We start from the raw sequence: 14,728 nt of genomic DNA on the forward strand, positions 1-14,728 counted from the left end.
CTCACAAGATGCACATATTTGCATGTGCACACCTACACACACACACACCATCTCTTTCTCACACACTTACACCCCCCATTCAATGACACACAGTCAGATGTCTCCAGTCCCCCAGATCTGTTTCCACTCTACTGTACTGAACGGCCCTGAATCCAAACGAATGCTTGTCATTCCCAGGAGCCTCTCATGGATGGCTAGCCTGAGGGCTCTGGACACATGATTTACAGGGCCTCAGCGGTCTGACACACACACACACACACACACACACACACACACACACACACACACACACACTGGGCCAAATAGTGACACACACACACTGTTCTGCTACATGCCATCCTCATTATGCCGCCCCAGCCCAGAGAGACTTCCTAGTTAGCTGCTCGCATGCAAAGGGCTGCACCATGCAAGGTCAGCCCTGATAGACCAGAACGAGTCTCTCTGCCTCTACCTGTTAGTGTATCTGTCCTCTACAATGGGAACTAGTACCTTCCATTCTGTTAGTGTATCTGTCCTCTACAATGGGAACTAGTACCTTCCATTCTGTTAGTGTATCTGTCCTCTACAATGGGAACTAGTACCTTCCATTCTGTTAGTGTATCTGTCCTCTACAATGGGAACTAGTACCTTCCATTCTGTTAGTGTATCTGTCCTCTACAATGGGAACTAGTACCTTCCATTCTGTTAGTGTATCTGTCCTCTACAATGGGAACTAGTACCTTCCATTCTGTTAGTGTATCTGTCCTCTACAATGGGAACTAGTACCTTCCATTCTGTTAGTGTATCTGTCCTCTACAATGGGAACTAGTACCTTCCATTCTGTTAGTGTATCTGTCCTCTACAATGGGAACTAGTACCTTCCATTCTGTTAGTGTAACTGTCCTCTACAATGGGAACTAGTACCTTCCATTCTGTTAGTGTATCTGTCCTCTACAATGTGAACTAGTACCTTCCATTCTGTTAGTGTATCTGCCCTCTACAATGGGAACTAGTACCTTCCATTCTGTTAGTGTATCTGCCCTCTACAATGGGAACTAGTACCTTCCATTCTGTTAGTGTATCTGTCCTCTACAATGGGAACTAGTACCTTCCATTCTGTTAGTGTATCTGCCCTCTACAATGTGAACTAGTACCTTCCATTCTGTTAGTGTATCTGTCCTCTACAATGGGAACTAGTACCTTCCATTCTGTTAGTGTATCTGCCCTCTACAATGTGAACTAGTACCTTCCATTCTGTTAGTGTATCTGTCCTCTACAATGGGAACTAGTACCTTCCATTCTGTTAGTGTATCTGTCCTCTACAATGGGAACTAGTACCTTCCATTCTGTTAGTGTATCTGTCCTCTACAATGTGAACTAGTACCTTCCATTCTGTTAGTGTATCTTCCCTCTACAATGGGAACTAGTACTTTCCATTCTGTTAGTGTATCTGCCCTCTACAATGGGAACTAGTACCTTCCATTCTGTTAGTGTATCTGTCCTCTACAATGGGAACTAGTACCTTCCATTCTGTTAGTGTATCTGTCCTCTACAATGGGAACTAGTACCTTCCATTCTGTTAGTGTATCTGCCCTCTACAATGTGAACTAGTACCTTCCATTCTGTTAGTGCATCTGTCCTCTACAATGGGAACTAGTACCTTCCATTCTGTTAGTGTATCTGTCCTCTACAATGGGAACTAGTACCTTCCATTCTGTTAGAGTATCTGCCCTCTACAATGGGAACTAGTACCTTCCATTCTGTTAGTGTATCTGTCCTCTACAATGGGAACTAGTACCTTCCATTCTGTTAGTGTATCTGTCCTCTACAATGGGAACTAGTACCTTCCATTCTGTTAGTGTATCTGTCCTCTACAATGGGAACTAGTACCTTCCATTCTGTTAGTGTATCTGCCCTCTACAATGGGAACTAGTACCTTCCATTCTGTTAGTGTATCTGTCCTCTACAATGTGAACTAGTACCTTCCATTCTGTTAGTGTATCTGTCCTCTACAATGTGAACTAGTACCTTCCATTCTGTTAGTGTATCTGTCCTCTACAATGGGAACTAGTACCTTCCATTCTGTTAGTGTATCTGCCCTCTACAATGGGAACTAGTACCTTCCATTCTGTTAGTGTATCTGTCCTCTACAATGTGAACTAGTACCTTCCATTCTGTTAGTGTATCTGCCCTCTACAATGGGAACTAGTACCTTCCATTCTGTTAGTGTATCTGTCCTCTACAATGGGAACTAGTACCTTCCATTCTGTTAGTGTATCTGCCCTCTACAATGGGAACTAGTACCTTCCATTCTGTTAGTGTATCTGTCCTCTACAATGTGAACTAGTACCTTCCATTCTGTTAGTGTATCTGTCCTCTACAATGGGAACTAGTACCTTCCATTCTGTTAGTGTATCTGTCCTCTACAATGGGAACTAGTACCTTCCATTCTGTTAGTGTATCTGTCCTCTACAATGTGAACTAGTACCTTCCATTCTGTTAGTGTATCTGTCCTCTACAATGGGAACTAGTACCTTCCATTCTGTTAGTGTATCTGTCCTCTACAATGGGAACTAGTACCTTCCATTCTGTTAGTGTATCTGCCCTCTACAATGGGAACAAGTACCTTCCATTCTGTTAGTGTATCTGTCCTCTACAATGGGAACTAGTACCTTCCATTCTGTTAGTGTATCTGTCCTCTACAATGGGAACTAGTACCTTCCATTCTGTTAGTGTATCTGTCCTCTACAATGGGAACTAGTACCTTCCATTCTGTTAGTGTATCTGTCCTCTACAATGGGAACTAGTAGAGTATCCTCCATTCTTGTACAGAGAGGCGAAGGCCCACCCTAGTTACATTCAGTATGTGTGTCCCAAATGATCTGTATTTACATGTTATCAATGCATATTCATTCCCTATTAATCATTTTCCTTCCCCCTCTGTCCTCCTATAAGCAGTGCTGCCCACATAATTCTCCCACGATGCATACTGCCCCCTCAGGCGTATTTCTTTAAATCAGTTTTTATGTAGATTACTCATGCGTCAACAGTTGTTATCCCCAGAGTTTGAAAGTACAGGCGTGTGTGTGTCTGTGTTTATAACTCTACAATCCCCATTGACATTCCTGACAACCAGCTAGCGTAAGATGATCATTCACAGGCTTAGGAGAAAGAGACACCAGGGAGCAGTACTTTCTAATATCCCAGTCTGGGGCATGACTTCATGTTGTTTTAATGTGGGCTGCTGTATCAGTCAATTGAAGAAGTTTTGCGCCCCCTATTGGTCTGGTAACATAACATACAGGTTCCAGAACTGCTGAGAATGCACAGTGCTGTAACTTCAACTGCCAAACATTTAGGATCCCTGGGGAATGATGTTACTTTAGTGACAGACTTGGTGTCACTAAGCAAGATGATATTCAGATCTAGCTGGAGATTTACGGAGTCCGCATGATCCAAGTTTGTCTTAAAATAGATTTCCGTCTTGTTAAATCGTGTTGTTAAATGAAATGTTGGCCATGATTGTCTCTGTCATCCAATCAAGCAAAGCATGTAGTGTAACTCTGTCTGTCTAGCTGGCTGGGTAAAGTTCCAGTTGCTTCCCAAACAGTACTTCTGCTTTCCATGCTTTGTGTTCAGTCTGTCATCAATTGGCTCCTAACCAATTGTGATTTGATCTGATTTGTGTTTATTTGGTCAAATATCCTCTTCCACTTCTGTCATCTTCATACCTTTCCTTTTCCCCTGTGTTAATCAGAGCATCTAGTCATCCCTGGTGTCCATGTTGTTCTGTTTGACCAAGTGGATTGTGTTGTCCCATGTATTGTATCACTTTACTGTAGCAGGTCAGCCTTGTTTTGTGATCTACATTTCAGTTGTCACTGTGAAGCTCTGTTCAAGTCCTGTACATGTTCATCCTGTCCTTTTGTTAGCCTCTGAACCAGGCTCTGAACCAGGCTCTGCACCAGGCTCTGAACCAGGCTCTGAACCAGGCTCTGGTCCAGGCTCTGAACCAGGCTCTGAACCAGGCTCTGAACCAGGCTCTGGTCCAGGCTCTGAACCAGGCTCTGAACCAGGCTCTGATCCAGGTTCTGATCCAGGTTCTGATCCAGGCTCTGATCCAGGCTCTGAACCAGGCTCTGATCCAGGCTCTGAACCAGCCTCTGTCTGTCCTCTGTATGTATGGAGCAACTCAGTGTGACTGCTGAAATACAGTACCAGTCAAAAGAAGTAAAGAAGTTCCACAAATTAACTTTTAACAAGGCACACCTGTTAATTGAAATGCATTCCAGGTGACTACCTCATGAAGCTGGTTGAGAGAATGCCAAGAGGGTGCAAAGCTGGCATCAAGGCAAAGGGTGGCTACTTTGAAGAATCTCATATATAAAATATATTTTGATTTGTTTAACACTTTTTTTGGTTACTACATGATTCCATGTGTTATTTCATAGTTTTGATGTCTTCACATTATTATACAATGTAGAAAATAGTAGACATTTAAGAAAAACCCTTGAATGAGTAGGCGTGTCCAAACTTTTGACGGGTACTGTAGGATCAGGTCTTATTTCTTCAAGTGACTTTATTCGTTGTGATCTAAAAGTCTAAACTGATCAGAAATCAGCCCTCCTACTCTGAGATGCTTGATACATAAGTTACACCCCCTGGATCTGATCTTATTATAAAATAACTACAGTGACAGATCACACCCACCTGGGCAATGTGTTCTATTGTCTAACACACACACACCTGGGCAATGTGCTCTATTGTCTAACACACACACACCTGGGCAATGTGTTCTATTGTCTAACACACACACACCTGGGCAATGTGTTCAATTGTCTAACACACACACACCTGGGCAATGTGTTCTATTGTCTAACACACACACACCTGGGCAATGTGTTCTATTGTCTAACACACACACCTGGGCAATGTGTTCTATTGTCTAACACACACACACACACACACCTGGGAAATGTGTTCTATTGTCTAACACACACACACACACACACACCTGGGCAATGTGTTCTATTGTCTAACACACACACACACACACCTGGGCAATGTGTTCTATTGTCTAACACACACACGCACACACCTGGGCAATGTGTTCTATTGTCTAACACACACACACACACACCTGGGCAATGTGTTCTATTGTCTAACACACACACACACACACCTGGGCAATGTGTTCTATTGTCTAACACACACACACACACCTGGGCAATGTGTTCTATTGTCTAACTCTCTCACACACACCTGGGCAATGTGTTCTATTGTCTAACTCTCTCTCTCTCACACACACACACACACACACCTGGGCAATGTTTTCTATTGTCTAACACACACACACACCTGGGCAATGTGTTCTATTGTCTAACACACACACACCTGGGAAATGTGTTCTATTGTCTAACACACACACACACCCCTGGGCAATGTGTTCTATTGTCTAACACACACACACACACCTGGGCAATGTGTTCTATTGTCTAACACACACACACACACACACACACACACACACACACACACACACACACACACACCTGGGCAATGGGTTCTATTGTCTAACACACATACACACACACACCTGGGCAATGTGTTCTATTGTCTAACACACACACACACACCTGGGCAATGTGTTCTATTGTCTAACACACACACACACACCTGGGCAATGTGTTCTGTTGTCTAACACACACACACACACACCCCTGGACAATGTGTTCTATTGTCTAACACACACACACACCTGGGCAATGTGTTCTATTGTCTAACACACACACACACACACACCTGGGCAATGGGTTCTATTGTCTAACACACATACACACACACACCTGGGCAATGTGTTCTATTGTCTAACACACACACACACACCTGGGCAATGTGTTCTGTTGTCTAACACACACACACACACATACCTGGGCAATGTGTTCTATTGTCTAACTCGCTCTCTCACACACACACACCTGGGCAATGTGTTCTATTGTCTAACTCTCTCTCTCACACACACACACCTGGGCAATGTGTTCTATTGTCTAACTCTCTCTCTCACACACACACCTTGGCAATGTGTTCTATTGTCTAACTCTCTCTCTCTCTCTCACACACACCTGGGCAATGTGTTCTATTGTCTAACTCTCTCTCTCTCACACACACACCTGGGCAATGTGTTCTATTGTCTACCTCTCTCACACACACCTGGGCAATGTGTTCTATTGTCTAACTCTCTCACACACACCTGGGCAATGTGTTCTATTGTCTAACTCCCTCTCTCACACACACACACCTGGGCAATGAGTTCTATTGTCTAACTCTCTCTCTCTCTCTCTCTCTCACACACCTGGGCAATGTGTTCTATTGTCTAACTCTCTCTCTCTCTCTCTCTCACACACACCTGGGCAATGTGTTCTATTGTCTAACTCTCTCTCACACACACACCTGGGCAATGTGTTCTATTGTCTAACTCTCTCTCACACACACACCTTGGCAATGTGTTCTATTGTCTAACTCTCTCTCTCTCACACACACACACACACACACACACCTGGGCAATGTGTTCTATTGTCTAACTCTCTCTCTCTCACACACTCACCTGGGCAATGTGTTCTATTGTCTAACTCTCTCACACACACCTGGGCAATGTGTTCTATTGTCTAACTCTCTCTCTCTCACACACACACCTGGGCAATGTGTTCTATTGTCTAACTCTCTCTCTCACACACACACACACCTGGGCAATGTGTTCTATTGTCTAACTGTAACCTCTCTCCACTATGACTTGAGCTCCTTCTTCCGTGGTCATTGTGTTCTCCCCTGACACACAAGTTTCTTAAATCTTTGCAGACGCTATCAGAAACTACAGAAGATAATGAAGCCATGGTAAGCCCTCCCCCCCCCCCCCCCCCCCCCCCCCCCCCAGTCAGATACCCTGACTGGCTTTGTACTCTTCCCTCTAATCTACCCGGCAACTGAGTCTGCATGATTAAAACTCAGGCCCTGGTGTTTCTATTAAACTAATGGGAAACAACATGGCTGCCATCGCTGGCTTTCATCTTCAACTCAAACGTGTTTCTTTTGTTTTTCTCTGGCTATGTTCCAAATGGCACCTTGTTCCTGATATACTGCACTATTTTTAGTGAATAGTGTGCCATTTGGAACGCATATTCTGTGTTCCATGTAACTGAAACATCTTTCTTCTCTTATTGTGCTTTTCGGCAATTTGAGGGTGAAAGGGAACTGAAGCTACAGTCTCTTGTTTCACGTGGGATGTTGTTTTTTAAGAGCACCATGACAACGATCCATAAAGAAACCCACAGTCCAAATTCTTCTTCTTGGTTTCTTGGTGCCCCTCCTAAACTTATAACAATGGTGTTCAGGGGTGTATTCACTAGTAACCAAACAGAAACTAAACGGGCTGAAACAGGGAGGTACCTACCTGAACTTGTCCGATTTTACACTAGTTTTAAAATATTATTTTTTGCTACATTTTGCACTAATTAATACACCCCCACGTGTTGGGAACTTTTAATGTTGGGTGGTGGTGAGTGGTCATTGATGTCTCACGGCAGTCCTTTACATTAATATTCTGGCATTCTCCGTCAACGCCATACATACTCACCCTGTAGAGACGTCATTCTGTTAGGCAACACTCTGAAGTCTCGTCAGCATGTCATTCTGGCATCTTTAACTTCTTTAGAGTGAACAGGTCTATGGTGTTCGAGAATTGTCATTTTAGAAGAACCATGTATTATATTAACATGATCATTTCACACATCACGGCATGCCCACTGTCATGTGAAAATGCTTTACTCACCCCAGTCTAACTGTGGACTGGTTACTACTAATGAATTATTACTAATGGGTGTGTCTGAGATGTGAGCCATGATGTTATCTGTTCTGTTATTAACCCAATGTGTTAATTGGTTGTCCCTCTGTTGCCAAGCCTGTGACGCGCCTGGTTCTGCCAGTGTCTTATTAACCAAATATTTGTTAGACAGGGTTTACATATTTCAGTTGAGTTTTTTATGCCTAAGTAAAACAAAATCTAATTGTATGTGTTGATAAAATGTGTTTGTACATATGAAGTTACATATGACATGTTTAGTTACATATGACATGTTTAGTTACATATGACATGTTTAGTTACATATGACATGTTTAGTTACATATGACATGTTTAGTTACATATGACATGTTTAGTTACATATGACATGTTTAGTTTTCTTTACACTTTGAAGATTACTTTCAAGTCATGCATTGGAGACTATTGGCCAACTTTATTAAATTACGAAGCACTAATAGAATCGGACTGCAGGGAGCAGTATTTACAATATTTCCCACATCATATCAAGAGATGAAGGTCGCTGAGTTATATTTCAGGTTTATGATATGACTGTAATCACAGTTACGTAATTCAGAAAATGTTTTTAAAAAACTGCATTTATTTGACATAGTTTTCCTGTCATTTGAATATTTCTGTGAGATTTATGTAGGCGAATCATATTCCTGTGAACTTCTATCGGAGGGATTGAACATAATAGATTGAAACACGTTGTATTCAAACCATTGGATAATTATCTTCCAGGAAGTAGCCTCGCTCGGCCCTACTGTGATGTTGACTCGTCTCTACTAACATCAATGTAATTGCATGAGAATGATTAATGAATGAGTGCTCTGTGGCTCTGCTGCCTTGTGCTTTCTGGCTCTTACTGGCTCTCTGGCGCCTCCTGTTGTTCCTGAAGGACTGAGTCATCTGTCTGCCCCATCAGGGACCGCAGTCCAGCTCCTCACCTTTCTGTGCCTTCAGCATACCTGGCAGTGGCTTCTCTCTCCTTTCCCCTCCTCTCTCCTCTCCCTGAGACCAAGGCTTTTGGCTGCTTTGCGCCGTGCAGCTGTACGTGTGTGTCGGTGTCAGTGGCAGAGATGTTTCTATTGGCTGTTGTTGTTGTGTTCCAGTTTTGGAGACTTATTGTCGTTCACGCTGACGGCGTTCGTGGAGCTCATGGACCACGGCATCGTCTCCTGGGATACCTTCTCTGTTGCCTTCATCAAGAAGGTGCCCGTCTGCTCACAAACTCTTTAGAACATTGTAAACTGGTTTAACTGGGTTTTAACATGTCCCTGAAAACTGTCCTTGAGACTTCTAGTCCTTGAGACTTCTAGTCCTTGAGACTTCTAGTCCTTGAGACTTCTAGTCCTTGAGACTTCTAGTCCTTGAGACTTCTTGCGGCTACAAGGAGGATGTTGTATTGTGTTTGTAAACGTTCTATAAATGTATAAGAGGTAGAGCTCCCATAACCTCTGCATAATGATACCTATGGTTTTATTCAGGCTGTCTCGGTCTTAGGTAGAGCTCCCATAACCTCTGCATAATGATACCTATGGTTTTATTCAGGCTGTCTAGGTCTTAGGTAGAGCTCCCATAACCTCTGCATAATGATACCTATGGTTTTATTCAGGCTGTCTCGGTCTTAGGTAGAGCTCCCATAACCTCTGCATAATGATACCTATGGTTTTATTCAGGCTGTCTAGGTCTTAGGTAGAGCTCCCATAACCTCTACATAATGATACCTATGGTTTTATTCAGGCTGTCTAGGTCTTAGGTAGAGCTCCCATAACCTCTGCATAATGATACCTATGGTTTTATTCAGGCTGTCTGTCTTGAATTCAGTTAAACCACCCCTCCTATCTGTCACAGATTGCAGGTTATGTGAACAAGTCAGCCATGGACACGGCTGTGCTGCAGCGGTCTCTGGCCATCCTGGAGTCCATGGTGCTCAACAGTCAGGACCTCTACCAGAAGGTGGCGCAAGAGATCACAATCGGACAGCTTATACCCCATCTGCAGGGGTGAGTGAGAGCCGCACAGTCATCTATGTTATGTACCACAGATATACGTTGTCCCTAACTGCAGATCTAGGATCAGATTACCGTAAAACACTAACCTATAGCAAGATTTTACTAAATACATTTGTGGCCTTAATCAAGTGTCTCAGAGTAGGAGTGCTGAACTAGTATCAGGTCCCCACATGTCCATATAAAATTTTACCTCATGATTTAAAAGGCAAGGCTGATCCTAGAACAGCACTCCTACTCTTAGATGCTTGATACAAACGGCCCTTGGTCCAAGACTAGTAGTGGGGTAACTGTTTCATCCATGTTATATCTCTATTGATTTACTTAAACTCTCCAGTGTCCATGATTGGGAAGTACTCTTAAAACTTATTTGGGATTGGTGTCCCGTCCACGGGACCGGTTGAGCTAACGTAGGTTAGCATGAGGTTGTAAGTAACAAGAACATTTTCTAGGACATAGACATATCTGATATTTGCAGTGGACTGCACTGTCCAATTTACAGTAGCTATTACAGTGAAATTATACCATGCTATTGTTTGAGGAGAGTGCAACATTTTGAACATGAAAAATTATTAATAAACAAATTAAGCACATTTGGGCAGTCTTGATACAAAATCTTTAACAGAAATACAATGGTTCATTGGATCAGTCTAAAACTTTGCACATACACTGCTGTCATCTAGTGGCCAAAATCTAAATTGCACATGGGCTGGAATAATACATGATGGCCTTTCTCTTGCATTTCAAAGATGATGGTACAAAAAATACAAAATAAGTTGTTTATTTCTTTGTACTAGCTTTTATCGGATCTATAATGTTATATTCTTCGACATTCCTTTCACGTTAACACAAACTTCAAAGTGTTTCCTTTCAAATGGTACCAAGAATATGCATTCCTTGCTTCAGGGCCTGAGCTACAGGCAGTTAGATTAGAGTATGTCATTTTAGGTGAAAATTGAAAAAAGGAGGCGGATCCTTTTAACAGAAAGACCAGGGAAGTACAGTAACCCTTTTGAGAAACATGGTAGATAAATACAATGGATGTGTCCCAAGTGGCACCCTATTCCCTATATAGTGGACTATTTTTAACCAGGGCCCATGGAACTCTGGTCAAAAGTAGTGCACTATGTAGGGAATAGGGTACCATTTGGGAAGCATCCAACAGTATCTCTGTACCTGTAGTGTGTGATTGGTTCTGAACAGCATGGTTCTGTGTTATCCATCTAATGACAGGACTGATCAGGACATTCAGACATACACCATCGCTGTGATTAACGCCTTGTTCCTCAAGGCCCCGGAAGACAAGAGACAGGTAGGTTACACACACTCAGATAGATAGATAGAAATATCTATCTATCTCTATCTCTATATCTATACGTACAGTATATACATACATACATACATACATACATACATACATACATACATACATACATACAGTACCAGTCAAAAGTTTGGACACACCTACTCATTCAGGGATTTTTCTTTAGTTTGACTATTTTCCACATTGTAGAATAATAGTGAAGACATCAACACTATGAAATAACACATATGGAATCATGTAGTAACCAAAAAAGTGTTAAATCAAAATATATTTTATATTTGAGATGCTTCAAAGTAGCCACCCTTTGCCTTAACACCTTTGCACACTCATGGCATTCTCTCAACCAGCTTCATGAGGTAGTCACCTGGATTGCATTTCAATTAACAGGTGTGCCTTGTTAAAAGTTAATTTGTGGAACTTATTTCCTTCTTAATGCATTTGAGCCAATCAGTTGTGTTGTGACAAGGTAGGGGTGGTATCCAGAAGATAGCTCTATTTGGTAAAATACAATGTCCATATAATGGCAAGAACAGCTCAAATAAGCAAAGAGAAACAACAGTCCATCATTACTTTAAGACATGAAGGTCAGTTAATCCGGAAAATATCAAGAACTTTGAAAGTTTCTTCAAGTGCAGTCGCAAAAACCATCAAGAGCTATGATGAAACTGGCTCTCATGAGGACTGCCACAGGAAAGGAAGTTACCTCTGCTGAAGAGGATAAGTTCATTAGATTTAACTGCAAATAAATGCAGTTAAAATAATAAATGCTTCACAGAGTTCAAGTATCAGACACATCTCAACATCAACTGTTCAGAGGAGACTGAGTGAATCAGACCTTCATGGTCAAATTACTGCAAAGAAACCAGTACTAAAGGATACCAATAATAAGAAGAGACTTGCTTGGGCCAAGAAACACGAGCAATGGACATTAGACCGGTGGAAATCCAAATGTGAGATTTTTGGTTCCAACCGCCATGTTTTTGAGAGACGCAGAGTAGGTGAACGGATGACCTCTGCGTGTGTGGTTCCCACCGGGAAGCAAGGAGGAGGGTTACGGTTAGAATTGGTGTTGGGGTTAGTATTCGGTTTAGGATTCGAGTTAGAAGTTAGAAGTTAGGGTTAAGGTTAGGGAAAATAAGATTTTGAATGGGACTGAATTGTGTGTCCCCCACAAGGTTAGCTGTACAAGACTGTGGGTGTATGTACATTATAGTCTTGTGTTTGCATGTTTTTGTTCATTCTAGTGTCACGTGGTGTGTCCCTGTCTGTTCGTATCCTTGTGTGCCCCTGTCGTCCTTGCCTTAAACGGTGCAGTAATACGTCTTCATATGGGGCGATCACTGTCCCCCTATACCTCTCTCCTGAATATCGATGAGCATCATAACACTGCCTAGCCAAGCAGGGCCCCTGTCCTCTCTCTATCCTAAATGGCACCCTATTCCCTATGTAGTACACTACTTTTGACCAAAGCCCTATGGGCCCTGGTAGAAAGTTGTGTGCTATGAAGGGACTAGGATCACACACTCTCTCTCATCTCTCTCAGCTCTGTTGACATCACCCACCGTTCTGCTCCGTGGGCTTGCCTATTACGCACTGGGCTCTGAGCCAATCAGACGAAGCCAAGCTGTCATCAGAAATGGGTCCACCCAATAGAGTGGAACGGGGTTAAAGATGCCTGATACACAATCATCTCCCTTCCTTTGCAGCACATTAGGTGGAAGATAAAAAATGATCCATGCTCACATTAGTTTAACATTTTTATCATTTAATATTTTTCCACAAAAAAGTGTTGACGTGTATTGAGCAATGGTGCGTCTTTGTTGCAGCTATAGACTACCGAAGGAAGTGGTAACTATATAACAACTAATGAATATGCATTTGTAATGTGATTCATACAATAATAAATACTATTTCATTTTATTAACATTTAGAAACATGTATCAGCATGGTAAGTCTTAAAAGGTATTATCATTTATAAGATTTGCAAACAATTACAATCATTTCTAAAGATTTGTAAGCATTTATAAAGGGTTATTCATCAATACGTTCATAAAGTGTTACTGAGGAAGTAGACGTTGAGGTGTATTATTGCAGGTGTAAACCAATCCAGTAGTTGACCTTTTTAGACCAAGTGTCAAACTCATTCCACGGAGGGCCGCTGGTGTCTGCGGGATTTCGCTCCTCCCTTGTACTTGATTAAACAATTAAGGTCTCTAATTAGTAAGGAACTCCCCTCACCTGGTTGTCTTAGTCTTAATTGAAATGAAAAAACTAAATTGCAGCCACTCTGAATGGAATGAGTTTGACCCTGTTTTAGACTGACTACTACATACATGACCTGTCTGTGTTGTAAAGCCATAGAGGAAGGCCAGCATATGTTAGACTAGAGCATCATCTCATTGCAGGGTGCGAGACTGAAACAGCAGTTGGCCACAAGTTCATGGGAACAAAAAGGTTTGGCTTAATGTTTTTAAGTGTCAAGTCTCTTAATTTTGCTGACAGTCTGCCTTGTTACAAGAGTTGCTGCCTCCACCACTACCTGACATATACCTTCCTGCCTCTTTTCTGTCTCGAATCACCCTCTTCTTTTTTGCCTCTGACTCTTCTTTCCTCACTGCACTCGTAATGGTAGTTTGATGAGAGCAGTGTGAACATCCTTGATTGTCCTCTGACAGTAAGTGTACTTTGATTAGCGACCTTCTGTAGCGTCTCTAGCAGATTAAGTGTGTCATTAAAATGTCCCGGCCTTATATCAACCACCACCTGGCTGTGAAGTCTAGCTCATCCAGCGTAGACTCGGAGACACTTTATAGTCTAGAGAAGTTCATGGTGTCTCAGTGAAGAACATTGATATTTTGGGCACATAATCCACTTTTATTCTGATATAGAGTTTCCTGAAAGAACAATTTGTTTTCTGTGTAAGGGTATGTACATCATAATGTAACTGTGTGCTCACTTTCTCCCTCTCTCTCTCTCCCTCTCTCACATTCTCTCTTCCTTTCGGTCATTCTCTCTCTTTACTTATCCTGTTCTCTATCCTCTCTCTCCCTATCTTTCTTGCTCTTCTTTTCTCTTTTTATCTTCCTTTCTCTCTCTTTCTCCCTTTTTTTCCCTCCCTCTCTGTCCGTTTCTCTGTCTGTCTCTGTCTGTGTAGGAGATGGCCCACATTCTAGCCCAGAAGCAGCTGCGTTCCATCATACTAAGTGTAAGTGTTTCCAGTAATCCCCTCCATCTGTACCTCTCCTCTGCATCACTTGTTTCTCACTCTCTGTCTCTCTCTCGTCTCTCTGTTGCTCCTTCTCGTTCTTTCCCTTTTCTCGCCCCCTCTCCCTTTTCTCGCCCCCTCTCCCTTTTCTCGCCCCATCTCCCTTTCCTCGCCCCCATCTCCCTTTCCTCGCCCCCATCTCCCTTTCCTTGCCCCCATCTCCCTTTCCTCGCCCCCTCTCCCTTTCCTCGCCCCCTCTCCCTTTCCTCGCCCCCATCTCCTTTCCTCGCCCCCTCTCCTCTCCCCCTCTCCCTTTCCTCTCCCCCTCTCCCTTTCCTCTCCCCCTCTCCCTT

General features: G+C 42.6%; 1 protein-coding gene across 1 annotated transcript in view; it reads left to right on the forward strand.

Moving 5' to 3' along the window:
* Positions 1-14,728, forward strand: part of LOC109907194 (engulfment and cell motility protein 1-like) — a 119,046-nt gene that overhangs the window by 33,515 nt on the left and 70,803 nt on the right. Inside the window, exons 7-11 of the mRNA XM_031795143.1 lie at positions 6,835-6,870; positions 8,947-9,046; positions 9,689-9,840; positions 11,080-11,158; positions 14,325-14,375. Of these exons, the coding sequence (XP_031651003.1) occupies positions 6,835-6,870; positions 8,947-9,046; positions 9,689-9,840; positions 11,080-11,158; positions 14,325-14,375 (418 nt within the window). The remainder of the gene's footprint in view (positions 1-6,834; positions 6,871-8,946; positions 9,047-9,688; positions 9,841-11,079; positions 11,159-14,324; positions 14,376-14,728) is intronic.

This window comes from Oncorhynchus kisutch, linkage group LG17, assembly GCF_002021735.2.
Source record: "Oncorhynchus kisutch isolate 150728-3 linkage group LG17, Okis_V2, whole genome shotgun sequence".
Taxonomy (NCBI): domain Eukaryota; kingdom Metazoa; phylum Chordata; class Actinopteri; order Salmoniformes; family Salmonidae; genus Oncorhynchus; species Oncorhynchus kisutch.